Source organism: Chiloscyllium plagiosum, chromosome 35, assembly GCF_004010195.1.
Source record: "Chiloscyllium plagiosum isolate BGI_BamShark_2017 chromosome 35, ASM401019v2, whole genome shotgun sequence".
NCBI classification, from domain to species: domain Eukaryota; kingdom Metazoa; phylum Chordata; class Chondrichthyes; order Orectolobiformes; family Hemiscylliidae; genus Chiloscyllium; species Chiloscyllium plagiosum.
The window spans coordinates 9,120,432-9,147,133 of NC_057744.1; the positions used below are offsets into that span (position 1 = coordinate 9,120,432).

Sequence of the window (26,702 nt, forward strand, 5' to 3'; positions counted from 1 at the left end):
TGCAAACAAAGTTTAAAAAAGTGCCCTAAATCTAGCCAAAATAATTTTTTTAAAATTCCTAGCTGAATGAAGGGTATAGCATTTTGCATTAAACAAAATACAACTTTTTTTTCAAATAATGCTTAAAAAAAAAACAACTAATGCCTGGATTGTTTCCAAACATTTTGTGAAATCAGCAATAGAATTCCAAGTTATAACACAACCATTGATTTGCACAGAGTCAGCAACTTACTGATACTAACAGCTTCTGTATTTGTGTCACTTATCTCCAAGACTGAGAATTCCAACGTGGCAGTAACCCTGTATTGGTAACTGATTCAAGCTTTGATAATATAATCAATAGTGTTTGCAAATTTACATACATTCGGTATTTAGTTCTGTCAATGTGTTGCAAAAGGTTATGCACCATGGATATGATAAAAATAATCTAATAGTTAAGAAGCATCCAAAATAATTTGAAGTTGCAGGGTGTGAGTAAAAATATAAAAGCAATTTGTCAAATTTGAACTGATTTGCATGGATAGCTTGGTTTGAAAAGTTGCAAGCATTTTACCACGAAATATATCTAAATACATATGAAAACCTTTGTGCATTATTGTTTCAAGTAAAGCAAATAGGATAAACCATGTGCCTGAGTTTGGAGATCTGTGTTTGTACCTGAAACTTTTCCCAAGGAAGCAGCTTATTACTCTCAGAATTTATAGTAGATTAGTAATATATTAATAGTGATCATTAATGATTAAGGTAATGCTAATTGACATTAACTATATACATTCGCAGTTTAAAAAATGGCAAAATTTAAAGGCAGGATTTTCCAACTTTCCCCGACCTCAATGTGGTGGGAAGGAAAAATAAAAATTAGGTAGATAAGGACTAGCGTAATACCTGTCCCCTAGCAATTATGTTGATGGTCAAGCTGGTCAAGCAGCATCCATGGAGAGAAAGCAAGTTAACATTTCAAGTCTAGATGACTTCATCAGTGCTGACATCACCTTTACACAAAATGTTAACTTACTTTCTCTCCATGAATGCTGCCTGACCCACTGTGATCTCCAGCATTTTTTGCTTTCAGAACAGATTCCAGCATCTGCAGTAATTTGCTTCTCCATGGTCAAGCTTCCTGCCCCACCACTAATTAAGCCATCATTAATCAATCATTTGAAAGCTTCAACCCATCATCAGCCCAAATACCTCATTCCTGGCAGGTGAGAGAAGTGGCTGTCTTCTTAAATGGGAAAGCAGGACAGCTTGTCTGCATTGTTTTTAGGGTGTGTGTGGGGTGGGAGGGGGAGAAGAGAGAGAAAGATGTTCTACACATACCCCAATGTGAAAGGGAGCAAAGGGGTGGTTATTCAAAGTCAACCCTTTGCCTCTAACACATCCCTCTCCCCTTGATCTTACCTTATCATTGATCCTGGTCTTCAGGGCTGCTGCAAATCTGGACCTTGGATGCAGCTGCCAGTAGATGCTGGCATCCAACTTCAGGTAGGGTGAGACATCTCAGCCACAGCACCTGATTGGTCAAGAGGGTCACCATATAAGTGCCTGATTGGCACTTTGCCTGGCAGGCTTTTTTGCCCTTGGGGACAGAGCGGTGTGGGATTGGTAGGAGGCAGGAGAGATTTTTCTATCACCTTTAGAAATGCCCACCCTCCTATTTAGATGAATGAATGAAAAATCCTGTACTTGTGCAGTGAAGACCATTCTGTTGTCTATTCCATGTAGTGGTACCTTTATAATATTATTTCATAGCTCTGTTGATTTGCTTGAAACATTTGGAGTCAATTTTCATAATGAGTGATACTCTACTTATTTCCCACTTCTGCAACCCACCCATCTAATATTTTTTTCAGAAGCTATCCATGCCACTAAACAGGATAATTGATCCATTGATCCACAGAGCAAATCAACATGTCCTATTTCTTCCCTAGCCAACGGTACTGACCAAAAAATCTTGCCTCGAAACACCTTTTCCTTCCCAACATTAGAAGTAAAAACAATTAGTGATTTCACAACCACCATGGAGAGTTATTGTTCGGTAGGAGTAAAAGAGAACCCAACATATTGAAATAATAATTTGTTTAGTGAATGGAACAGAACCACCAACCCTACAATCCCAGTCATTTACTTCTTGACACCAGCTCCCTCCCATAAAGTTAATACAGAGGTACCTCGATTATCCAAATACCAATTATCTGAAAATCGGATTATCTGAAGGAGATTTCGAGGCCCCGACAGAAACATTGAATCAAAGTCATGTGTCCAACACTGAGCGGGTCTTCTGTTTGTAGTGATTAAACATGCTGCCAAGAACAGTCCTGGACTGATGGCAGCGCAGGCACTGTCTCTAAATAACTGACCTCCCATCCCCCCTTTCTCTCTCTTCCCACACCTTTCTTGGAGTTCTACACAGGTGTGTACCCTAAACCCCCCTTCTCCACATAATCTCTCCAACATTGTCCTGTACAGGGCAGAGATGTCAAAAAGTTGCAGTAAAAATTTGTGCGCGCGTGTGTGTGTGCACGCGTGCACATGCTATTTGAAGACTCCCCCAAAAAGGCAGTAGCTGCAGCAGCAGTCTTGTTGTTGTTGTCCAGTCCGGCTGTCCTAGAGAGGGTACAGGGGTGGAAGGGGGTGGGAGTGGTGTTTTGGGAGGGGGGGGGGGCGAGTTGTGGGCGGACGGGGGTTTGCGTGCACTGTGCTGCTGCTAGTCTCCTGAACGGGGAGCAGACTTTATTAAAAAAAACTCCGAGCCCCAAAAGAACGGCATTGAATCGATTAACCAAATCATCGATTATCTGAACGAAACAGTGCCCGCTCATCTAGTTTGGATAACAGAGGTTCCTCTGTACCTCCTGGCTTTGCTGTTCCTCATCCAATCCCGCCCTATTTCACCTCCCTTCCTTCTACTTTCCATACATCTTTTCCTACATTTTTCCAAATTACACACAACATAAAAACATTTTTTTAAATGATTTAAAAGACAGGGAATAGTTATGGGCTTAAAACGTCATTCAACATATAGTTTAAAATGAATTTCACCAAAATTTCAGCACAGAAAGAAGTCATTAAACATAGAGTGTCAGTGCTTCACCTACAAAAAAAGTAGTTCTATACCTACGTTTTCCCATAACTTTTATTTTATTGTCCCTATGTATTAAGTTTATTCTTTTAAATATTATGACTAAACTGTCTTCAAATAATCATTTGTCATGACATACTTGGTATCGCTTTCACATTTAAATCAGAAGGTTATGGTTCCAAATCCCACTCTAGGACTTTAGTGCAAAACGTAGGCTGAGGAAACTGCATTTTTAAAGATGCTGCCTTTCAGATTAAATATTAAATTTCAAGTGGATGTAAAAGGTTCTAACACATCATTTCAAATGCTTAACCCTCAATCAATGTCACAAAATGGTTATCATCTCACTGTTGTTAGTGGGACCACAGTGTGTACAAATTGGCTACCATTGCATTATAACAATAACTATACTTTGAAAGTATTTTGCTGACTTTAAAGTGCTATGGACATCTTAAGATCATGAAACGTGGTTTTAAATGCAAGTGTTTCTTTTCTGCGATTACCCATTTAATAGTTTCAGAATTCTTAATTCCTTCTGATCTTCCCCTTTATAAGATTTGTTTCATGCATTTTTTTCAAAATTGTAAAATACATTGTGCAACCTATGCACCCTAATTATATGGGTTCAACACTTCTCCAGTTTAAATATGTTTTCTAAAAGAAAAGGTGGTTTGGTAACTTGCTCTCAGTCACAAGTTGTTAGGAACTGGTTGAGGGCAATCTGGGATCATTTAAACAGTTCCCCAAGACTCTCCAGGAAACTCAGGTGGAACTGAATATTTGGACTGTTGCCACAACTGCACTGTGCAACATCCACCTTCTTTGCGACTTAAGTAGGCCAAGGTTTAAAAGCAGAAAGGCAGATAGGCAACAGCACAGGTTAATTCCTTTCCATTTCTAATGGGCGCAGGAGATTTTAAAAGAGGTCAAAATAATTTGAAGTGATCACTCTGGAATCTGCACATCTGCAGTAGTTCAATTTTAACGTCTGAGGTTTCTGTGCAAAAGCCACTCACCGGCTGTGCTGCTCAGGGTGAGGAACCCAGGCCCGTGAGCGGATTGCCTGTTGCTGTCCCAGCTGCCTCTGCAAATCTAGGGGGACCTCAGCTGTAGGGTTGGTCATTGCAAGGGTATGGCGTTTAGACCTGTTAGCCAGATACCTGCAATACAAGTGTATATTTAAGTTGCAATATATCTATGTGAGATAGATACTATGATACTAATGTCTAATAATTAGAAGATTAGGATTAAATTTAATTTAGTTTTACAGTGCTTATATTTTTTTTCTAAATGTGACATTTATTCTTTGTCTAAGGTTCTTTGTATGCAAAGAAAGCATTCCCAGGTTACTGATTGCTAATGGTGAGGCTGAGTAGCATTTCACCCTTCTCACTAGGTCAACTCCATTCTGTGAGAGTTCTGATCATGAATCTGCACCAGAATAAAGGTAGTAGCAAGTATTATCATCAATAGTTTTTGCTCCTGCTCAAGTTATTTTATTTTTGCTCCCAACAGCAAAATGAATGCTGCACTGCGTTTCTGCAGTAAGAGACTAAACATATTTTGGTCAAATGAAAGAAAATTGATTCTTTGAAATGCAAAGACTTTATCTATGGTCATACCCTTATACTGCACCACAGAACTCAAATTCTGCCTTATAGAACACGTAGGACATCCCACCACCACCAAGCCTGTGTAAACCAATCTGATTCATCTGCATCACAGATAATGATTTTTAACATACACATCTTTATCAGCGCTAAAATACAAGCTAGACCTATGAACAGTTATCCTGTGGTATTGCTTTGGATAATAAGGTACTAATTGTATTCTGTATATCAACAACAACCGTGCTATACCACGCAATGTACAATAATTGCATATCACCAAGATAACTCGTTTCTTCTATGGTTCTAGACTAATGATTAAAACACTAAGCGGCCAATATGCATGGGTTGCTAGTTCGGTTGGTAATGGTATCTTTTGTCACTATGTAGATAGTTTAAGCAAATCATAACGCTTATTTGTGCAACAATTATATAAGTGATTCATGTACATTCTGACAGGTTGACTGTGACACTGCGGACACATTCAAAGCATCAGGCATATCAAATATATGGCTTTTAGTAAAGCACAAATTTCAACATGGATATTTCTCCCTTGGGAATAACTCAATTAATAGGGTGCTATGATCGGGATGCTGGGTGAGCAAGATGGATCCTGCTATATATCCCTCGCACAGGTCAGATACAGGCAACTTGGCCTTGAATGAACTGCCATTTATGGAATGGAGAGGCCAGCCCAGCTTGGGAGGTGGCAAAGAAACAGTTTTACGATGCTCAACATCAAATCAAAGATATTACAAAAGGTTGAAGTAGGTACTTGCAATTCTAAATGTATGTCTTCTTCTGGGGATAGCCTGGAAATTGAAAGAGATCAATAACAAAAATGTCCCTGCTACAGTTACATACCTCTGCACAGCTTCCTGGTCTGGCTCTCCATCTGAGCTCTCCTCATCTACTGGTGTGACAACTGGCACAGCGTGCTGTTGGGAGAAGAAGCAAGTATAATACTATCTACAAAATAAAGATGATGTATAGGGTATGGAGGAACTACAAAAGAAATTAACCAAGTGCTGCACAATCACTTAGAAAGACAGTGGGCAATATTTTTTAAAAGGGAATATTATCTGAAGTGACTGTATTCTGCAGTCATGCGTGCTTAATTACTGCATTGGAAATGGTTGCTGTATGCACATTAAGGATTTGAAACGATTCTGGCTTCAAAGTTACAGCTATTAACTGGAAGTAACATGAAAGCTAAATTATTTTACCAAGTTTAAGATTTAATATCACAATTGTCCAATAGATTGTTTGCTGGTAAGAGGAGAAAACCAATGCTGGTCATGATTGGGACCACACAGAACAAGTAGTCTCGATGGAAGTTCCTCCTGTTTAACATTTCTTTAAGATCAAAATACAAGAGAGTAAAATAGTGATTCTAAGTGCTGTCCTGCATAACAGCATTAAAAGTTCATGATCATTCATGGTTCTTAGCAAGACAAGTTCATATCACCTGACTGAAGACGCACAAGCAATTTTGGGCTTCTCTGCACAGGGGTGAAAATCTCAGACATGTCAGTAGTCTGCCCACTAACACATCTCACTGGATGCTCAATGTCAGCACCATCCTGAAGAAAACTATGTGGTCAGTGGACTATAAGCCAAGTTGAAAACATTTTTATGTTCTACAAAATTACCAACCGTGTATCAATATAATTCATTAAAGAAGAAAATTTTATTGACACTGAATTGGTGCTGATTCATTGCATGGTTGCATATTGTGTCACTACTTACTGGATTCATGGTGACTAATGGTGAAGGACCTCTTGGACGTTTTAGTAACTGTTGAGCATGTAATTGAATGTTGGCTCCGCCATCGGAAGCACGGCGACCGAGCGGTCCCATACCATTTAACAACTGTAGAGTTGGAGGCTGAAGCAAAGATTGTTCCTGAGGAGGACAAGAGAAAACTTTATGAAGAAAATGCAATACATAATCAAACATTACTAAAATCTTATTTCCTGACTGGTAAAATATTTCTGCCTAGTTGTAACAGCCTGTAGATACTTTTCTACTATTTTCCCCTTAGTATCCTTTTCAAAAATTCAAATTCTCATTGTTGAATTTGAAAATGCATTCTTATTAAGTTTCACATTATCTGCATGTTTTCAGCACCCAGGACAAATTGAAAGGAAGTGAAAAATCAACAGCTGTGCACACAGTACATCAATCACTCATAACGTTGCTTATATTTAGTCAAGCGATATCTCAGCTGTTTGGTTTATCTGGTTGCAAAGGTTTATAGTGCCCTCTCTGGAGCAAAAAAAAAATGTAGGATTTCTTATATGACTGCCTTTTTTTAAAAAAGTGGTTGCTAAGTTACCTCTAAATGAAGTAGGAACATCAAGCATGATTTTAGCAGCATTAATTAAATGAACTGTTCAGCAAAAACAATTAATGTACACATATCGATGATGGGGAGAAAAGTCAAAGGGAAAAGAGAATGGAGTTCAAGAAGAAGACGATGAATGGAAATGTTTACATTTATTATTTTACATAACAGCTGTATTTTGTTATCTTGGAATAAAGTGTTCCTGATATTTGACGAGCTTTGTTATGGAAAAATTTGTATTCAAGGTCATTGTGTGGGTACTGAAAATATGAATGAACAGAAAGTTTAAGAGTAATTTAGCAGTGTTGTTGTCAGCAAAACATTATCTAACACTGGTTTAAAGAATTGGATTTGCATTGTGATATATCCCTAATTTTTGCAATATTGTGTGATTTTCCTTTCAATATGACACTATTCTTAACATAATTGGTTAATCATAGTCAGTTTATCCCCTACTTAGAACCCTTCTTCCTCACAGGGATAAATTCCTGTTGACAGTTATGAAAGAATAATGGACCCCCCCCATCATCCCTTAATTGGCTACATAAAGTTTGCCTCAGAACGGGAAGGCCACTATTTGTCCTACAGATTCTTCACACTGTTCTCCTCCACACTCACCTCTAATTATGCTTCCTGTGGAGAGAAAGGGAGTGTCAAATTCCACCCATAACGTCTCTTGACACTTCAGTGCATTTTTCAGGATTCTTTTTCTACAACTGAACTATTTCACTAACAAGTACACATATTGTATTCTGTTCCCAGAAGATTTCTTTAGACAAACCCTCAGGAATTCTGCTTCTTGGACTATGTGTCTCATTCAGGGTGCAGAATTTTTAACTTAGTTGAAACACATCATTTATTTAACAAGGTATAGGTGATGACAAAGTGAATTTTAAAATTACATATGTTTACAGTGGAGTGGCACCTAATGAGAGAACACGAGAATATTAGACAGAGTTAATTCGGAAGCTCGTAATCAATCATTTTAATATATTAAAAATCTTGGAAGGTCCTAACCACATTCCAGTATAAGGTTTTGACAGGTAAAGCTCCACACTAAAAGTACAATAAATTAGTATCCTTTTTATGGCCTGTACATATACTTGATTTATGGGAGGAAATAGCACAATGGTAGACTAGACTAGAATTTCAAAACCCTAGGCTAAATCTTCTGTGGACAGGGGTTCAAACTGCATTATAGCCAATGCTGGAATTTGAATTCAATAAAAGTTTGGAATAAAAAAGCTTTCGAATGATGACTGTGCAACCACTGTCAATTGTTGTAAAAACCCATTTGAGTTACTAATGCTCTGTCATCGATCCCTGGTTTGGCTTACATATGACTCCCAGCAATGCTATGGTCAACTAGGATTAGAACTGAATACTGGCCCAGCCAACATGTTGTCTGAACAAATAAAGAAAATCTGGTCATGCAACCACCTTAATCTTCTAATTGATTTAAAAATGTAAATATTCCTGATACATTTTACAATTTTTATTTGGACACTCCGCAAATGCCTGCATTACTTCTGGGTTCCTGCTAGAGGCAATGTTGAAGTATTGATTTGCTCAGAGGCATCACCAGCAGGAACTCAGAGATACCTTAGTTAAACTATAAGTTCCTAATTGATTAAATATTTTGTAGCAGGAACATCCGTACCTTGTACTCCAACTGTGTGGCTGGCTGCAGATTCTGCGTAGGTAGCATGTTCTGCATTAGATTAACATTTGGAACAATTTGAAGGAAGGGAGCCTGAGGCATGACACGTGGAAAACCAGGTAGGTGGTATTTCTGCAGATCTTCTGTAACTTCAGTTCTATATCATAAAAACATTTAAATTTATTAAATTGTTAAATTTCCGCCCATATTTAACCCCTCCCTCTCTTCCAAAGATATTGGTCATATTTTGCATTGTTGCATGGCAACTCTCTGGTTTTCTGGCCTGATATTCTTGATATGCAAGTCTAAAAGATTGACTGTCAGCATGATGTAGAAAAATGGAGAGCATGATGGCTTGACCTTGTTTCTTGCTTAACACCTATATATGTTAAACATTGCAAGCAAAAGTCACTTAATAATAACTATGGGCAAGAAAATTACACAATTTCTCCATAGTTCAAGATTGCTGAAGTCAGCTTTAATATATCCATCATTATTCTGGCAGCGGACTCAGATCTGATATTGAAAATTGAACTTCCTTGACACGTGTGCCTCACTTGGTTAAGCCAAGTTATGTATTTATCCGATAAGCTATTAGGGGAGCAGCTACCCAAACCTTTAAACCAGCTGATCTGTAAAGTTTTCTAGTAATGCAATATTCAACCCTAAAATAACTCTGTGAAAAATTGCACTCCAACACAAGTATTTAAGTGTGCCTAACACTTGTTGCACTCCAGTACATTTCCAACCGCTGAGAGTCACCTAGGATACACATTGCTCTCTTCCCCAACACCCATCCCCAATTCCCTAATGCCATGCAATTGTTACTTTTTACATGCTGCTTTTCTGTCTCTCAACCTCTTCAGTCTGAGCATGCAAGTTATATTGAGCACAATACCATTACAATGTCAAAATCAATTCCGTATTTTTCTAACTTTTACTGTTGGGTACTGTGTCTGATTGGAACGAAACAAATATTATAGAACATCATGTCACTTTTCCACCATTTCAATGCACATGTTGAAGCCTTTTACAGTTCTTACAAACAGAGCCATTTAGCACCGTTACAATTTGTTGATTTCCCTAATATCTATGCACAAGTATTTGTGAAACAAAAATGATGTTTGCATCCACAAATGTTTATGCTGGATATGTAAGCAAAATTGTCACATTGATAACACGAACCTGGGGTCAGCAACGCCAACAGTATGTCTCCTCATGGATAGGTATCGTGCCAGTGCCTCTGGTGATGGTTCTTCACCTTCATCACTATCTAGATTCATATTGCCATCAGTCTAGGAAGGAAGACCAACATCACAACTAATGAACAGAATTCATTTTAATACCATCAGTCACTGCTAATGCTACCAATCATAACTAAACCAGCCACACAAATTGAGTTTAAATAAAAATTTAGACATTTTGACTAAGAAATATTATGAGATCTGTACAGTTTAGAAATCAATGTTTGGCAAACACTGAAACAATATGCACTGGATAAAAATGATGCAATTAAACCAATGTTCATCAGGATGGACAATGGAAGAACAAGCAATGAAAATCAAATGACAAAACATATGTTCCAATAACTAGCCTGGAAAACATCGTGAGTTCACAATGCTACTTAGAAGGCACCAAATAGCATATTTTAACAGAATAACTAACTTAAGTAACCTACAAATACTATGTTGGCTATATTTTTCAAAGAGATCAGAATATCACAGGCAGCATTTTTAAAACCAAAAGTGTTGTAAATACTTTCTGCACAGAAAGAAAAGTGCTGAGGCAATGCTTCATGGTCTAATTTCAGTTAGTAATTGTAGTTTAATAGCAGCACAATAAAATATACACAAAAATATCTCTGCAATTAACTGCAGGATTTAGAACATTGACCTGGCAAGGTATTTTACACATGTAATTTCTACTGAAATTTCTATTAGTGGATTACTTAGGTTTTGGGACAAATTATCTCGATTTTGGTTGGAATCAACACTGTTTGTTAAACCTCCATTCAATATTACAAAAAGTGACTGGCATTGCATAACTCTGGGGCAAATGCCAACAAATTTCCACCATGCACATCACTAATTGCTGCTTGAGTACAGAGAATTTTGGAGTTTTAATCAAATGACAATTTTTGGATGAATGAGCACAATATCAAATTACTCATTTTACGTCGTACGTACATTTTTATATTGGGCTGGTATATTTTTCAAAAATATAGACTTGTGCCTTTTTTTCCAATGTAAAACCTATTAAAGACTCTCAAAAATAAATTTCTTGTTTCTTTTATTTTACAACTAGGATTTGGAAAAATAATCGTATTTCACAAAACTATTATTCAATCGTCAATAATTAAGGCTCAGATCAAAAATCAAATGTCCAACCCATGGTTATATATAATTAAACCTTGTTAGTTGAAATATTACTTTATGAAGTATTGTATCAACTCTTGCCATTGTAATTAAGCTATAAGAAAAAACTCAACTGAGTTGAGGAGTTGTCAGTAAAAATTCTGAGGTTTTCTAACTGAGCAACTAGCTCCTTGTTTAGAATTGCTTTGCAATAAGTATGGCCTTAGATGATCTCCTTTGCAGATATTAACAGAATTTCTGTGACATGTATGCCCAGTACATTTTCAGCAAATTTAATAATCAGAAAAGAAAGAGATTTCAGGCTACAAAGTTGATGAATCTATTTGGCTCAAAGAGAATTAGAAAGGAGGACTTGAGGTCTGGGGATGTTTAGGGAATTTAAGCATGACATGGTCTAAGAGAGAAATGGGCCTGATGAGCAGAATGGCCTTTGCTCCCCAAAGTTCTTATACTAATCTTATTCCTATTTTTTGTTAGCATATAAAATCTGTACCAGGGTGAACAGTGTCCGTATCTGTCAATTCTTCTGATTTATAACACAGAGACTCAATGAACTCAAACCCAATTTTTTTTTCAAGGGAGATGTAAACAACTTCCATAAAGATAATCCAATTGGCTAAGAATTTTCATATATGCTCCAGAAAATCCAGATCATTATCAAGGAAAGATTCAAAGTTTTTTTTCATTTATAACATGAAAGAAAAATGAATGATCCATTAAAATTAAAGAACACAATGGAATAGACACTTTTGCAAGGTTTGTGAAGGTTTGTAGCTCAGGTCGAGGTTTAGGGTGTAGGTTTACTCGCTGAGCTGTAGGTTTGATATCCAGACGTTTCATTATCTGGCTAGGTAACATCATCAGTGGCGACCTCCAAGTGAAGCGAAGCTGTTGTCTCCTGCTTTCTATTTATATGTTTGTCCTGGATGGGGTTCCTGGGGTTTGTGGTGATGTCATTTCCTGTTTGTTTTCTGAGGGGTTGACAGATGGTATCTAGATCTGTTTGTTTGTTTATGGCGTTGTGGTTGGAGTGCCAGGCCTCTAGGAATTCTCTGGCATGTCTTTGCTTAGGCTGTCCCATGGAATCGTCTACAAAATTCCATGCAAGGACTGCCACAAACACTACGTAGGACAAACAGGAAGAAAGTTAGCCACCAGGATACATGAATACCAGCGAGCCACAAAACGACATGACCCTCTCTCCCTCGTAGCCCTACAGAAGGAGGAAAAAAACCCCACCATTTCAACTGGGACAACACACCTATCCTGGGACATGCTAAGCAAAGACATGCCAGAGAATTCCTAGAGGCCTGGCACTCCAACCACAACGCCATAAACAAACACACAGATCTAGATACCATCTATCAACCCCTCAGAAAACAAACAGGAAATGACATCACCACAAACTCTAGGAACCCCATCCAGGACAAACATACATAGAAAGCAGGAGACAACAGCTTCGCTTCACTTGGAGGTCGCCACTGATGATGTTACCTAGCCAGATAATGAAACGTCTGGATATCAAACCTACAGCTCAGCGAGCAAACCTACACCCTAGAGTAGATATTCTCAGAACTTTCGTTTTTTAAAATATAAATCTGGGCAATATGGCCTTAAGAGGCCCCAAACTGTTTGACGATCTCAAATAGAATAGATTAAAATAAATTACATTTGAACATATGTGCATTTACCAAAAACATCTAATGGTCTCATAACTGACCTGCACTATTTGGTTCTCTGGGTTGATGAGCTGCACTTGTGGCACATTTAGACTCAGTGTGTTACCTGTTTGCTCAGCCTGGTGTTAAAGAGCATAGGAAAGTCAGAAAAGAAGTGATCAGTTTCTCCAAAATGTCATACTCAACACAAAAGTCAGAGTTAATAGGTTTTTATACAGCTATAGGTGTCAACAGGGGATTCATTTCATGGCATAATCATTGCTCAAAATATATCAGCATGTACATAACAAATAGTCATTGCTAAAATGGACATGGAGTACAATCCCTGGCCAGGTTAGGAAACAATTACAGTGTAAAGGAAGGCAGGGTGAAGGAATAAAAATTTCAACATAGATAACCAGGCCCTGAGGAGGAAGGGTAAGAATAACATGAAGAAGAAAGTAATTCCAAGAAAAGAAATACTCATTAATTGAAGAACACTGGTTTAAAAAAAAAGTATAATTAGATACCACAGGCCGAAAACCCTAATCAGTAAGAATTCAAGTGAGTGACATGTACCCTGAATCAAACAATGATGTTACAAGAATTTCAAACACTTGGGCGAGAATCAATATGCAGAGGTGAGGAATGCTGCAGTTGATAGAAAAGCTCTGACAGGAGAGTAATTTAGGAAATTAAGGATAGCAAATTGATGTTCTAGCAAATGCTAGAAAGGATTGCTGCCTTAGTTAATCATGAGATACTGCTGGATACATCATGAGATGAGATGTGTAAAATTAAACATTATTAAATATTATCCAGACACTAAGTGAATAAAATAAAATGGAATTGAAACAGAAAAGCAGTGCTCCAAAAGTTTGTACTTTCAAATAAACCTGTTAGACTATAACCTGGTGTTGAGTGAGTTTTAACTTTGTCTACCCTAGTCCAACACCGTCCCATCCACATCATGATCTTTATACTAACAGAACAGACTCAAAGGCCAATGAAATGCTTTTGCTCCTACTCCTTTTACTTTATTGAATGAATGGAAACATGATAACAGATGCCATAGTTATGGTGAGGAGGGGAATTACATTTATGTACAACATCTTTCACATCCTCAGAAGGTGGTAAAGCTTTTAATAGCCAATTACTGTCAAAGTGTTGTCATTGTTTTTACATGGGTAAATATTGGACTCTATTTCTGCATAGCAACATTACACAAATCCCAATGACTGGAATTACAATCATCTATTTTGCACTGGTTGGGGGCTAAATCTTAATTGGTACATAGAGAATTTGTCTCTTTTCAAAAAGTTAGACTTTTCGTAAATAAAATTCACCTGAATAGCTTGGCAGAGTCACAGTTTAATATTCTGCCATGACACTGTTGTACTCCTTCATAACCATGCTGAAGTGTTGGATAGATAGTGTGTTGGTATCCTAAATTGGGGCGTAACTCTCAACCTTTTGTCTCAGGGATAAAAGTAAGTGTGACAGCAAAGTGTTTAATGGATCAAATACTTCAATTACTTTGTTAAGGACAAGTTGTTTCTTCATCTGGTTCTTGCAAGTGAGCATTGCACAATCCATAATAAACAACAGTGGAATTTCCAATGACTAATGACCGCAATGTAATGCTACTGAATATATTCTAGCACTTGTACCAGTAAGATCAACAATGGATTCATATAAAGTGGAACATTCCTTAGAAATGTGGAAAGAAACAAATGTATCTGGAAAATTTGAGGCACAAGGAAACACATCTACAATTATAAAGATTGCAATATCTAATATAAGCATTTACAGAAGACTAATTAAAATGTTACATTAAAATTTTAAAAGTGATATAAAATCAAAAAAGTAGAGAGAGAATGATAATAGGTGTATTTTGTAGAACATAGTTTAGAATAAAATAATAAAGAACGTACGAGATGTAAGGATAAACATTGTGATACTAAAATGTTCTTCCTATTTTGGAACTCAAAATTTAAAGTGGTAAGAAAGATAAAATAGTTGTATCATTGTTTGGAAGTATTCAATGGAGCATAACTTTAACTTGATAGTCAACTTCTATCAAAACTAATATTGCAGAAAAGTTAGAATTCACTACAGCTGGGGCATAAACCTGGAGTGGATGGTATACAGGCTGTGGTGAAGAGGGAGACAAGCTTAAAAACTTGTCGGATATTGGCTATTATGAAAAAATCAATGGACATTAATCAGAATGTCACAAGAATGAAAACCAGCAATGACACAGTAGCTCTGTCTACAAACATTGTGAAGCTGAGTTAACTATGTACAAACTCCATATTCAAGTACGTAAAATACTGGGATATGCTTTACAACATTGTATGGAGGAATAACAAGATTTCCTAATAATATTCAAAAAGTACAGTTACTTCATTAAATCTCAAAAATACATTTTTAAATGTTCAAACATGCAGTTCACAAAAATGAAGCTTGCTAAAGTGATATTAATACTGTACAATGCACAGGTAAGATCACAATGCAATTTAGTTTTGGTGCCAAGCCACGTAAAAGAAAAATGTTACATACTCTAGGATAAAAATGACAAGTACAAAGATAAAGTATCAGGAAACATTAAAACTTTACTGGTTACAAACAAGTGAAGTGAAATTTCTTTGAAATGTACATGATAATGAATTGTACACATCATAATTCTTCAAAAGATAGAAAATAACAGCAAGATTAAAACTCAAATCAAAACAAAAAGAATTATTTGGAAGGATGGAACATGTTGATGTTTGCAATGCAGCAATATGGCGGTAAAACCACTATGGCTGCTGAAAGTATAGTTTGATGCTGTGATGAAAATAATTTTCACAGGATTCAATTATCTTTTTGATCCTTAACATTTTAATGTTCTTGTGACAAAGCACTCCAAAATTAATGGCAGCTCAGGCTATTTTGTTACAGGTATTTTTTATGGAGAAAATTAACTGTTGTTTCACAATCATGCACTACAAAAGAAGAAACGATGACTGGGAATAAGCATTTGTCATTCTTGGTCTCTGAGCTGTGAAATGATAAGTTCTGACATACAGGTAATTCTTCTATAATGCAATGGTTGCGTTCTTGTGCGACCACATTTTATAGAAAAATTGCACTTTAGAAACAACGCTTAAAATCTTGGCGATGTAATCCTGTTACAGCTAACACATGTTTTAAAAGTTCGTACTTTAGAAACAATGTCCCAAATTCGTCAATCGTGTTACAGCGAATTCGTAATAATGAAATGCATGCAATAGCTGAATGACCTGTATGGTGAAAGTGGACTTACTTCTTTAACAACACAAAACTAAGTAGCTGCACACAAAAGGGAGGAATTCTGATGGGTCAACAAGCTATGATCAACTGCGCTTTAGTTAAGCAAGGGAGCCCCAAATGAATTTCAGGCCCATTGTGTAGTCTATGAGCAGCTGGCCTTTTCAGGCATGAGAATGCATTCCAATAGCTACCAGTAATTAGTGGGCTGGAAGACCCAGTAGCATCAACAGAAGTGTTAGCTATCACTGGGACCGCATCCAGATAATACAGTGATGGACCCTGTCCTTACAGCAAGCTAACTATGTTGAATTGATAAAAGGGATCAGTCAGCAGACTCTGTATGGTGGATTGGTTTATAAGAGCAAGGGATAGGGATGGGAAGGGTTACAGCAGAGGCAGCCATTGCCACAAGGGTGTCCATGAGCTACTTTTGAGTCCTCTCGTACTCAACAAAATGCCACCTAGACTCAGAAGGTAGTCATCCCATGTGGCAGAGCAGCCATGTGCTCCTGGTAAAGTGTCAGCAGCAGGATGAGACTCAAAGAGACTTCAGTGACTTAAGGGCCATCATCCACCTCTGTACCACTGACAAAATGATATTGTTGTAGGTAGGTGATAGGCACTTTTCTACCTGAGACTTTCCTCATTTTGCTGAGGCCAAGCGTAAACCTGCTTGACCATGGTTATTGGGATTGAGGGTGATTTCGCAGTTTGGATCAGAAATTGGCTAGTTGTAAAAAGACAGAAGGTGGTGGTTGATGGGAAATGTTCATCCTGGAGTTCAGTTATTTGTGGTGTTCCACAAGGATGTGTCTTGGGGCGACTGTTGTTTGTCATTTTTAGAAATGACCTGGATGAGTTCATAGAAGGATGGGTTAGTAAATTTGCAGATGACATGAAGGTCGGTGGAGTTGTGGACAGTGCAGAAGGATGTTGCAGGTTACAGAGGGACATAGATAAGGTGCAGACCTGGGCTGAGAGATGGCAAATGGAGTTTAATGTGGAAAAGTGTGAGATGATTCACTTTCGAAGGAGTAACGGGAATGCAGAGTACTGGGCTAATGGTAAAATTCTTGATAGTGTGGATGAGCAGAGACATCTCGGTGTCCATGTGCAGAGATCCCTGAAAGTTGTCACCCAGGTTGGTCAGGTTGTTAAGAAGGCATACAGTGTGTTAGCTTTTATTGGTAGAGGTATTGAGTTTCAGAGCCAAGACGTCATGTTGTAGCTGTACAAAACTCTGGTGTGGCCACACTTGGAGTATCGCATACAGTTCTGGTAGCTGCATTATAGGAGGATGTGGAAGCATTGCAGAGGGTGCAGAGGAGACTTACCAGGATGTTGCCTGATATGGAGGGAAGGTCATATGAGGAAAGGCCGAGGGACTTGAAGCTTTTTTTTGTTAGAGAGAAGAAGGTTGAGAGGTGACTTAACAGAGACATACAGGATGATCAGAAGATTAGGTAGGGTGGACAGCTTTTTTCCTTGGATGGTGATGGTGAACATGAGAGGACATAGCTTTAAATTGAGGGTGACAGATATAGGATAGATGTCAGAGGAAGGTTTTGTATTCAGAGTAGTAAGGGTGTGGAATGCCCTGCCTAAAACAGTAGTAGACCCGCCAACTTTAAGTGCGTTTAAATGGTCATTGGATAAACATATGAATGATAATGGAATAGCTTGGATTAGATGGGCTTCAGATTGGTTTCACAGGTTGGCGCAACATCGAGAGCCGAAAAACCTGTACTGTGCTGTAATGTTCTATGCTCTATGGTTAAACATGCAATGCAAGTTAAATCCAAGCTTGAATAGTGTAGCTAAAATGCCAAACCGCCTCCTAGCTGTTGGTTGGCTGCCCACCTCTTGACTTGTGTCAGTACGACATGTCAAGTTGTACTCTCTCACTATTTTCTATCTGCCCCTTGATTCATTTCCAACTCTTCCAGGTCCAATAAAATTCAGTCCAAGTCATTATTTCAACCCACAAAAAAAATGGCAAATCTCACTAATGATCACTCTGCTCCCTTTTCTTTAACAGATTGCGTATTGTTCCTTTTGTTGGAATTCTGTCCAAGCTTTGATGTATGCCTGGTTTGTTGCACAATCACTTATTTATCAAAAAATGAATCAGAAACAAAATATATTGTTGTGCTAAACCACTATGCTATGGAACAGTGGGACACATACTTAAGAGTGGTTGATGCATAATTTGTCGTATTGCTTAATTTCACATGTTCTCTGCAATATTAGTGTGATGCATCGAGAGTATGAGGGTCAAAAAGTATGATGCTGGAAAAGCCCAGCCAGTTAGGCAGCATCTGAGGAGCAGGAGAGTCGATAGTTCCGAGCGGAGGGTGGAGAGGATAGGTGGGAAAGAAGATGGACAGGTAGGACAGTTCAAGGGGGCCGAATTGGATGGCTGGATCTGGGATAAGGTCAGGGGAGAGCAGAATGAGGAAACTGGTGTAATCAACATTGATCCCCTGTGGTTAGAGGGTCTCAAGGCGGAAGATGAGGCATTCTTCCTCCTGGTGGTGAGAATTTGGCAGTGGAGGTGGCCAAGGACTTGCATGGCCTTGGCAGAATGGGCTGGGGAGTTGAAGTGTTCGGCCACGGGGTGGTGGGGTTGTTTAGTGCGTGTGTTGTAGAGATGTTCTCTGAAACATTGGTATCCTGTCTTCCCAGGGTAGAGGAGACCACCGCAAGAGTAACGGACATAGTAGACGACATGTGTGGAGGTGCAGGAAAATCTCTGTTGGATGTGGAAGGGATCTTTGGGGCCTTGGATGGAGATGAGGGGAAAAATGTGGGTGCAGGATTTACACCAGTTGCGATGGCAAGAGAAGATGCTGGGAGTGGAGGGAGGGTTGGTGGGGGGCATGGACCTAACAAGGGAGTCACAGAGGGAATGGTCTCTGTGGAACACAGGTAGGGGTGGGGAGGGAAATTTATTTCTGGTAATGGGTTCTGTTTGAAGGTGGTGGAAATGGCAAATGATGATGTGTTGTATCCGGAGGTTGGTGGGGTGGAGGGTGAGGACCAGGGATGGTTGGAGGGGTGGGTTCAAGAGCGGAGGTGCAGGAAGTGGAGGAGATGCGCTGGAGGACATTGTTGACCACATGGGAGGGGAAATTACGGTCCTTGAAGGATGGGTTGACCGAGGCAGTCAGGTTTGAGAATTTTGGGTAAGAGGTAGAACCAGGTGGTGCAGGGTTCATGGTCTATGAGGTTGGAGGCTGTTGGTGGGAGATCCCCGGAGGTGATGAGATTGTGGATGTTCTTGGAAATGATAGTTTGGTGATGGGAGATGAGGTTGTGGTCGAGGGGGCAGTAGGAGGAAGTGTCCACGAGTTGGCACCTGACTTCAGCGGTGTAGAGGTCAGTGCGCCAAACTACCATTGCGACCGCCCCCGCCCACCCCCTCTTGTCCACTGGTTTGATGGTGAGGTTGGGATTGGAGCGGAGGTCTGCATATTGTGAGGATGAGAGACTGAAGTGGGTTAGAGTAGTAGACAAGTTGAGCCATGGTAGCAGTTGGAGATGAAGAGATCAGGGGCAGGTAACAGACCAGCATGGGATGTCCAAATGGATGGAGTGTGTTGACAGGGGAGACAGGGCGCCAACTTGCAGAACGTTTCAGAGAACATCTCTGGGACTCACCAGTAAACAATCCCACATCCCCGCGGCTGAACGCTTCAACTCCCTCTCCCACTCCGCCAAGGACATGCAAGTCCTAGGCCTCCTCCATGGCCAGATTCTAGCCACCTGACGCCTGGAGGAGGAACGCATCATCTTCCGCCTTGGGACCCTCCAACCACATGGGATCAATGTCAATTTCACCAGTTTCCGCATCTCCCCTCCCTCCACCTTATCCCAGATCCAACCCTCCAAATTGGCTCCGCCCTCTTGAACTGTCTTACCTGTCCAACTTCCTTCCCACCTATCCGCTCCACCCTATCACCATCACCCCCACCTTCATCTACTTATTGCATTCCCAGCGACGTTACCCCCAACCCCACCTCCTTCCCATTTATCTCTCAGCCCCCTTAGGACCCCTCCCACATTTCTGATGAAGAGTTTATGCTCAAAATGTCGACTTTCCTGCTCCTCAGATGATGCCTGACTGGCTGTGCTTTTCCAGCACCACAATTTTTGACTCTGATCTCAAGCATCTGCAGTCCCACTTTCTCCTATGCATCTAGAATATCATGCTGTATCTGATTTTTCTGTCGTAAAAGATTCAAACTTGCACTGCATATGATTAACATGTCAGATATACAGAATCTAATGATTTCACACATCAGATATCAAATTCTAGCCAGCATTCTGCCCCTGAGTATCAAATTTGTCAACCAACCTGAGTCTTCATGATGTAATACTGAATACGTTGGATAGCTCACCTTAGAGGAAGAATCTAAATCATTCCCTATTGTCATAAATAACTTGATGTCCTTTTCAAGAACAGGACCAATATAGAACAGTGCTGTGATACAACACATTATTCACTGACCTCTTCTCAAGTATGTAAATACCAACAGCCATGGACTGCAGTTGTTCAAGAATGCAGTTCACTCGCACCTTCTCAAGGGCAACTAGGGAGGGACAATGAATGTTGGACAGCAGCTATGCCCATGTTGTATGAGTGAATAGATAAATTTAAAAAGTATGGATAAAGGTATAATAAAACAAAGCAAAGCAAAACAAAAATAAAGTGAACCAAATCAACTAGCAATAATTGATTGGGTTGCATATCAAATTCATGTGCAAAATTAAGTGATTATATTTGAAAGTTTAAAATATTCTCCAACTCAAAGAAACACGTCCAGATCAAAGCCAGCAGACAGATCCACTGCCTTTCAGCAGAGTTCTTAGATGTTCAGGAAATTACACTGCAAAGATTAATATATAGCAAAGACACAAATCTAAAATATTTTTTATAACTTAGAACTCCTGAAATAACTCTTAGAATCAAACATTTCCTCAAAACTGGTTTTCCATAATGATCACAATTTTCATTAAACAAATGTAGTATATTCATGAAGTAATTACCACAGCATTTTTACTGAAGCTAAGGAAAGACCAATTTCTACAACTAGTCTCTGATTAGTTTTTTAAAAAGTAATTTTTTTAGTAAAATGAGGGAGGAACGTTGAAACAGAAACCAGAACTTTACCAATGCCCTTTTTTTTGCTGCCAGTACTTTTTAGGTTTGAATTTCAAATGAGGTCAATAGTTAGATTACCATACATAAGTTTTGTTTTCAAACTGTCCTCTTCCCTCACCTGACCTAGTATATGAACTGAAATAATTAACTTTATGTATAAAGATTGAGATTTGCCACACAATAATTGTAGTGCATATTCTATATAGTTTTCAGGGACATTTCCATCAATTTCAAAACTAAAAGTACTTTTCAAACGCCGAAGTATTTGTGCACCATGGAAGAATGCAGCATATCCTAACAAACCCTTAAAAAGGGACAGAAGGCAGATTTTAACATACCACAATTATTTGGACATTATTGACACATTACCTGGACATTTGCAGGTGACTGGAAGGGCATAGTGCGAGGTACACTAGGAGGTGCCGAGATCCGCAATGTCTTGTGTCGTTTTAGCTTGTCACATAGCAGACTGTAAATTGCACCAAAATGATCATAGCCATCTGTCTTCAATGACTAGAAACAAAATTAAATTCACAGTCAAACTGATTTGTAAAGGTATTGGATTTTAAAACAATGAATTTGCCTAGGACACAGAACAGAGATCAATTTCTCAATAATATGCATTTCATTTACTGGTCTGGGTTTGCTCATCATGGCACTAATGATATCCAATTCTTTGCAAATGAGTTGTTAATAATCTTAGCATCATAAAATCAATGCTGGTGGATATAACAATTTTTAAAATAAAAATGATTATAAATGTAAATACAATAGAAGTAATTTGCACCACAAAAGGGCAGTAAGTATTCAACACATATGAATAAATGAAGACTATTGCAGTACCTGTAGTGTGCGTTCTCTTTCCAAACCCAACTCTGTCATGTACATGAGTACCTGCTCATTCAGTGGTTCTGTCTTGATTTCCACTTTGATTTGTTTAGATTCTGATATTAACTATGGAAAGCAAGATATGTAATTATGTCTTCAACTCTGGAGCATTTTTCTGTACTTCAATATTAATAATGGAAACTAAACAAATTTAATTGGAGAAATTGTTGGAGAAACTCAGAATATCTGGCAGCATTTGTGGAGAGAGAAACAGAGTTGACGTTTAGAGTTCAATATAACACCTCTTTATCAAAGACCTGCTGAATTTCTCCAGCACTTTTGCATTTACTTCAGATCTCCAGTATTTGCAGTACTTTGCTTTCATCTTCTTATAAAAATAAAGTTGAATTAAATGGCAATGTCATCTGTAACATAAGATGCATAGCAATAATGACTACTTTCCATTGTATGCAATGCCAGTATGGAAAAGGAGGTGTCGATGAATCACTTCAATTAGATGGAAAATATGAATCGAATGGATTTTAGCTGATTCTCCCAATTTCACCGGAGGTTTCTATTCCAGAAGAAAGTATAAACTTGAATATTCCATAGCGCCTTTCAACCTTTGGGATGTCCCAAAATGCTTCATAGTCAATTAACTAGTTAGAAGTGCAATTGCTTTTGCTATGCAAGCAGCCAATTTACGGACATCAGAGGTGCACAAATAATGAAGTAAATGTCCAGCTGACTGAGCTTAAGGTCCAGATTAGTTGTAGCATTCTCCTCTCTCAATTAGAAAACTTGGTGCAGAATCTTTAACTATTTTCAAGGCAGGGATTGATAGATTCTTGATTACCAAAGGAATGAAAAATGATTGGGGAAATGCAGGAATGTAAACTTGAGGTTATAATCCGATCAGACATGATCTTATTGAATGGCGGAGTGGCCTATTCTTGTTCATATTTGTATGTCTGTGTATTTAGCTCTGGAGATTTGAGTGTTCAGTCAAGGATCTTATTTCAATGCAGTACTGTATACAGGAGATGCTGTTTTTAAGATTAGCTGTTTAATTAGGTACTGTTTGACCTCTCTATTAAATGTAAGAGATCTTGCAGCATTTTGTCAAAGCACCCTAGTGTCCTGGTCAACTGTTATCACTAAACAAACACTAAAATATTTTCTCATTTTTCATTGGCATTGGTTGCAAATTGACTCCACAAACATTTTACTTTACTTCAAGTATTAGTGCTGAAATGTCCTGAGACCATGAAAGAAATGATTCAATTTATTTTCATTTGCTGCAGGTTGCATGGGTTGAAAGATAAATCCTGACTATGATATTGAGACACATTCCGTACTTTTTGACCTTTTACATTGATCTGAACAATAGATCAGATCTCAGCTTGATGTGTGAAGGACAATGCCGGATACAATACAACATTACGTCAGTACGGTTAGTATTTTAGGCTTTGCTTTTTTTTGCTATTTTGGCCAATCTGTAAAGCCCCAAAATGTATTTTAAAATGCCCACTAATGCAGTCTTACCTCAATTAAAAAGCACATAAAATCTTGACAGAGAAACTATATAGTTTTATGTGTGGTACTTCATGTTGGGGTAAAGAAATCTAACTAAATGTCATGTTTACTTGCTAGAAGAATGTCTCTTATACAATAACAACTGTGGTATTACCATTAAGAAAAATCCACATTCTGGCTCACAAAAACATAGAAAATAGGAGGAATAAGTCATTTTGTCTATCAAACCTATTCAGTATGATAATGATTGATTATCTATCTCAACGACATACTCCTGCTCACTCCCCATTATCCTTGACACCTTTAGTGACTAGGAATCTTTTTTTAAAATATATTCAACTTGATGTAATGGAGAATTCCACAGGTTTACCACACTAAGTGAAAAATTTCTACTCGTCTCAGTCCTAAATGGGCGGCACGGTGGCTAGCACTGCTGCCTCGCAGCGCCAGAGACCCGGGTTCAATTCCCGACTCAGGCGACTGACTGTGTGGAGTTTGCACGTTCTCCCCGTGTCTGCGTGGGTTTCCTCCGGGTGCTCCGGTTTCCTCCCACAGTCCAAAGATGTGCAGGTTAGGTGAATTGGCCATACTAAATTGCCCGTAGTGTTAGGTAATAAGGGGTATTACCTAGGTAATAAGGGGTAAATGTAGGGGTATGGGTGGGTTTCGCTTCGGCGGGTCGGTGTGGACTTGTTGGGCCGAAGGGCCTGTTTCCACACTGTAATCTAATCTAATCTAATCTAATCTAAATGGCCTAACTTGTATCCGCAATCTCCTTGTTCTAGGCACCCGAGACTGAAGAATATCAGTCATCAATCCAACCTGTCCTATCCTGTCAGAATCTCATACATTTCAGTGAGATCCTCTCTCAATCTTCTAAACTCCATTGAATACATGCTTAACTCGGGACAGACAATAAATACAGGCCAGTCAGTGATGCCCATGTCCTATGATTAAATATATATTCAATGCAAACACTCCTCTTACAACAATTCTGCCACCCCAGGAATCAGTTGGGTGAACTCCAAAATGATTCCTTGTCTTTTTAATTAGAGGATTTATAGACGAACAGATGTTTTGGATAGGAAAGAATTGAACATTAATCAATATTTAGTACTTTTGTGGCACTGAAACATTCTCACCCTATCAAATTCCGGATCAGGATCTCCTATCTTCATCCATTTATGTTTGCAGATCTGTTCCACAGATAAGCGTTTGCTTGGATCTAGCACAAGCATATGTCGAATCAAGTGCTCACATTCTGAAAGGAACAAGAGTAGTTAATAAACATGTCTACAGATATAGTATGAAGTTTCTTAGTTTGCGCGTCGGAATCCTTATTGTCAAAAACATACAGCATTATTCCTACTGTGTAGAACATGAACACAAAATAGTGTAAATTAACTTTTTGCATTCATTATAAACACATGTTTGGGACTGTTTAAGAGATGGGAGATGAATTTTTCAACCTATATCTATTTTTTGCAAGTCTGTTAGTGTAGGCTTGGATTGCTCTACAAAACATCCTATTATTGATAATCACTATTTTTTTAAAAAGTAAGAATTTAATTTGCATGTTATTAATCACATGACGGTCATACATTAAATTTTGCATAAGCATGTGAATCTTCAGTAATGTACTGCAGGACATTTGGCTTTTATGACTGCTTTGCAACAAAGCCACCTCTGTACTGCATTAGGCTGGACCCTGGTGCCATAGCTTGGGCTCACCAATCACCTGATCACAGCAAACAGTAGACTCACCTAATGTACAATATAGCAAAGTTAAGTACTTGGTATATGAGAAATACATTTACACTTGATAGTAAACATTTATATAGCATACAGAGATTTGATGGAGAATCAGGGGTAATACCTGAGAATACATAGCAAATTGGTACATAATGACCAACACTTGAAATTAAGCTGCATATGTAAAGTCATAGAGACATACAGCACAGAAACCGGCCCTTGAGTCCAACTCGAACACGGCCGACCAGATATCCTAAACTGAACTACTTCCATTTGTCAGCATTTGGCTCATATCCCTCTAAACCCTTCATATTCATGTAGCCATCAAGATGCCTTTTAAATGACGTAATTATGAAAAGAAGGAAATTCAACCATAAGTAGCTGATTTATACTGGCATTGGTCTATTCAGAGTCAAAAAGCGTGGCGCTGGAAAAGCACAGCTGGTCAGGCAGCATCCAAACCGGAGAGTCAACATTTTGAGCACAGGCTCTTCATCATTCCTGACCGGCTGTGCTTTTCCAGCACCACACTTTTTGACTCTGATCCCCAGCACCTGAGTCCTCACTTCCTCCTAATTGGTCTATTCGGCGCAAGTCCACAAGAAAATAACGTCTACTCATTAAAGTGGCTTAGAGCTATATGGCTAACTCAGAGGCTAAGTTATACCACATTTCAAAATAAGTGTCACCTTACTATGAGTTTATATTACAGCCATATCATGATTTAATGGCTTGAGTTCATGATATACAAACATATGGGAGACTCAAAGAGGATTGATAAGTACAAAACAGTTGACGGTTGGCATTTGGGATCTCAACCAACACTTACTTGTCCTGCCTCCTGCAGAATTTCAGTTAGCTTTTCCTTAGTTAAAAGTCATACCTCAAGGCTGAAGTCTACTTGGGAAAACATTAGTAAAACTGCTTTTCTCTTGCTCTTGTACTAATTGATTTTCTAACCGTGAAAGCACATCAAATGTGATTCCCTATTTTTGAAATAATTCACTTGCAATACCATAGTGGGTTTGTGCACTGCCTTCTTACCTCCAGGATCGGTGTACAAATCCAGCCCAGAGTGACAGGATGAATATCCCCTCTCATTGTTAACTAGAAGGATCCTACGTGAAATGAGATTGGGCACTTTCAACCCAGCAATGAACAACTGGTCATAAGCACTCCTCATTAGATGCACTGTATATGCACACACCATAAGACGATAAGACATAGGAGCGGAGGTAAGGCCTTTCGGCCCATCGAGTCCACTCCACCATTCAATCATGGCTGATGGGCATTTCAACTCCACTTACCCGCATTCTCCCCGTAGCCCTTAATTCCTTGTGACATCAAGGATTTATCAATTTCTGCCTTGAAGACATTTAGCGTCCCAACCTCCACTGCA

At 38.7% G+C, this 26,702-nt stretch overlaps 1 protein-coding gene across 6 annotated transcripts in view; it reads right to left on the reverse strand.

The window, feature by feature from the left end:
* The window catches only part of sik3 (SIK family kinase 3), a 300,542-nt gene that overhangs the window by 29,913 nt on the left and 243,927 nt on the right, over positions 1-26,702 (reverse strand). For 3 of the 6 annotated variants that reach the window (XM_043676611.1, XM_043676610.1, XM_043676613.1), the window contains exons 7-15: positions 24,694-24,812; positions 22,031-22,141; positions 21,557-21,700; positions 12,792-12,869; positions 9,882-9,991; positions 8,697-8,853; positions 6,439-6,594; positions 5,554-5,627; positions 4,099-4,242 (exon numbers count right to left, since the gene is read on the reverse strand). In XM_043676611.1, coding sequence (XP_043532546.1) covers positions 4,099-4,242; positions 5,554-5,627; positions 6,439-6,594; positions 8,697-8,853; positions 9,882-9,991; positions 12,792-12,869; positions 21,557-21,700; positions 22,031-22,141; positions 24,694-24,812 — 1,093 coding nt within the window. The remainder of the gene's footprint in view (positions 1-4,098; positions 4,243-5,553; positions 5,628-6,438; positions 6,595-8,696; positions 8,854-9,881; positions 9,992-12,791; positions 12,870-21,556; positions 21,701-22,030; positions 22,142-24,693; positions 24,813-26,702) is intronic. The other 3 variants (XM_043676614.1, XM_043676615.1, XM_043676612.1) reach the window with 2 other exon arrangements.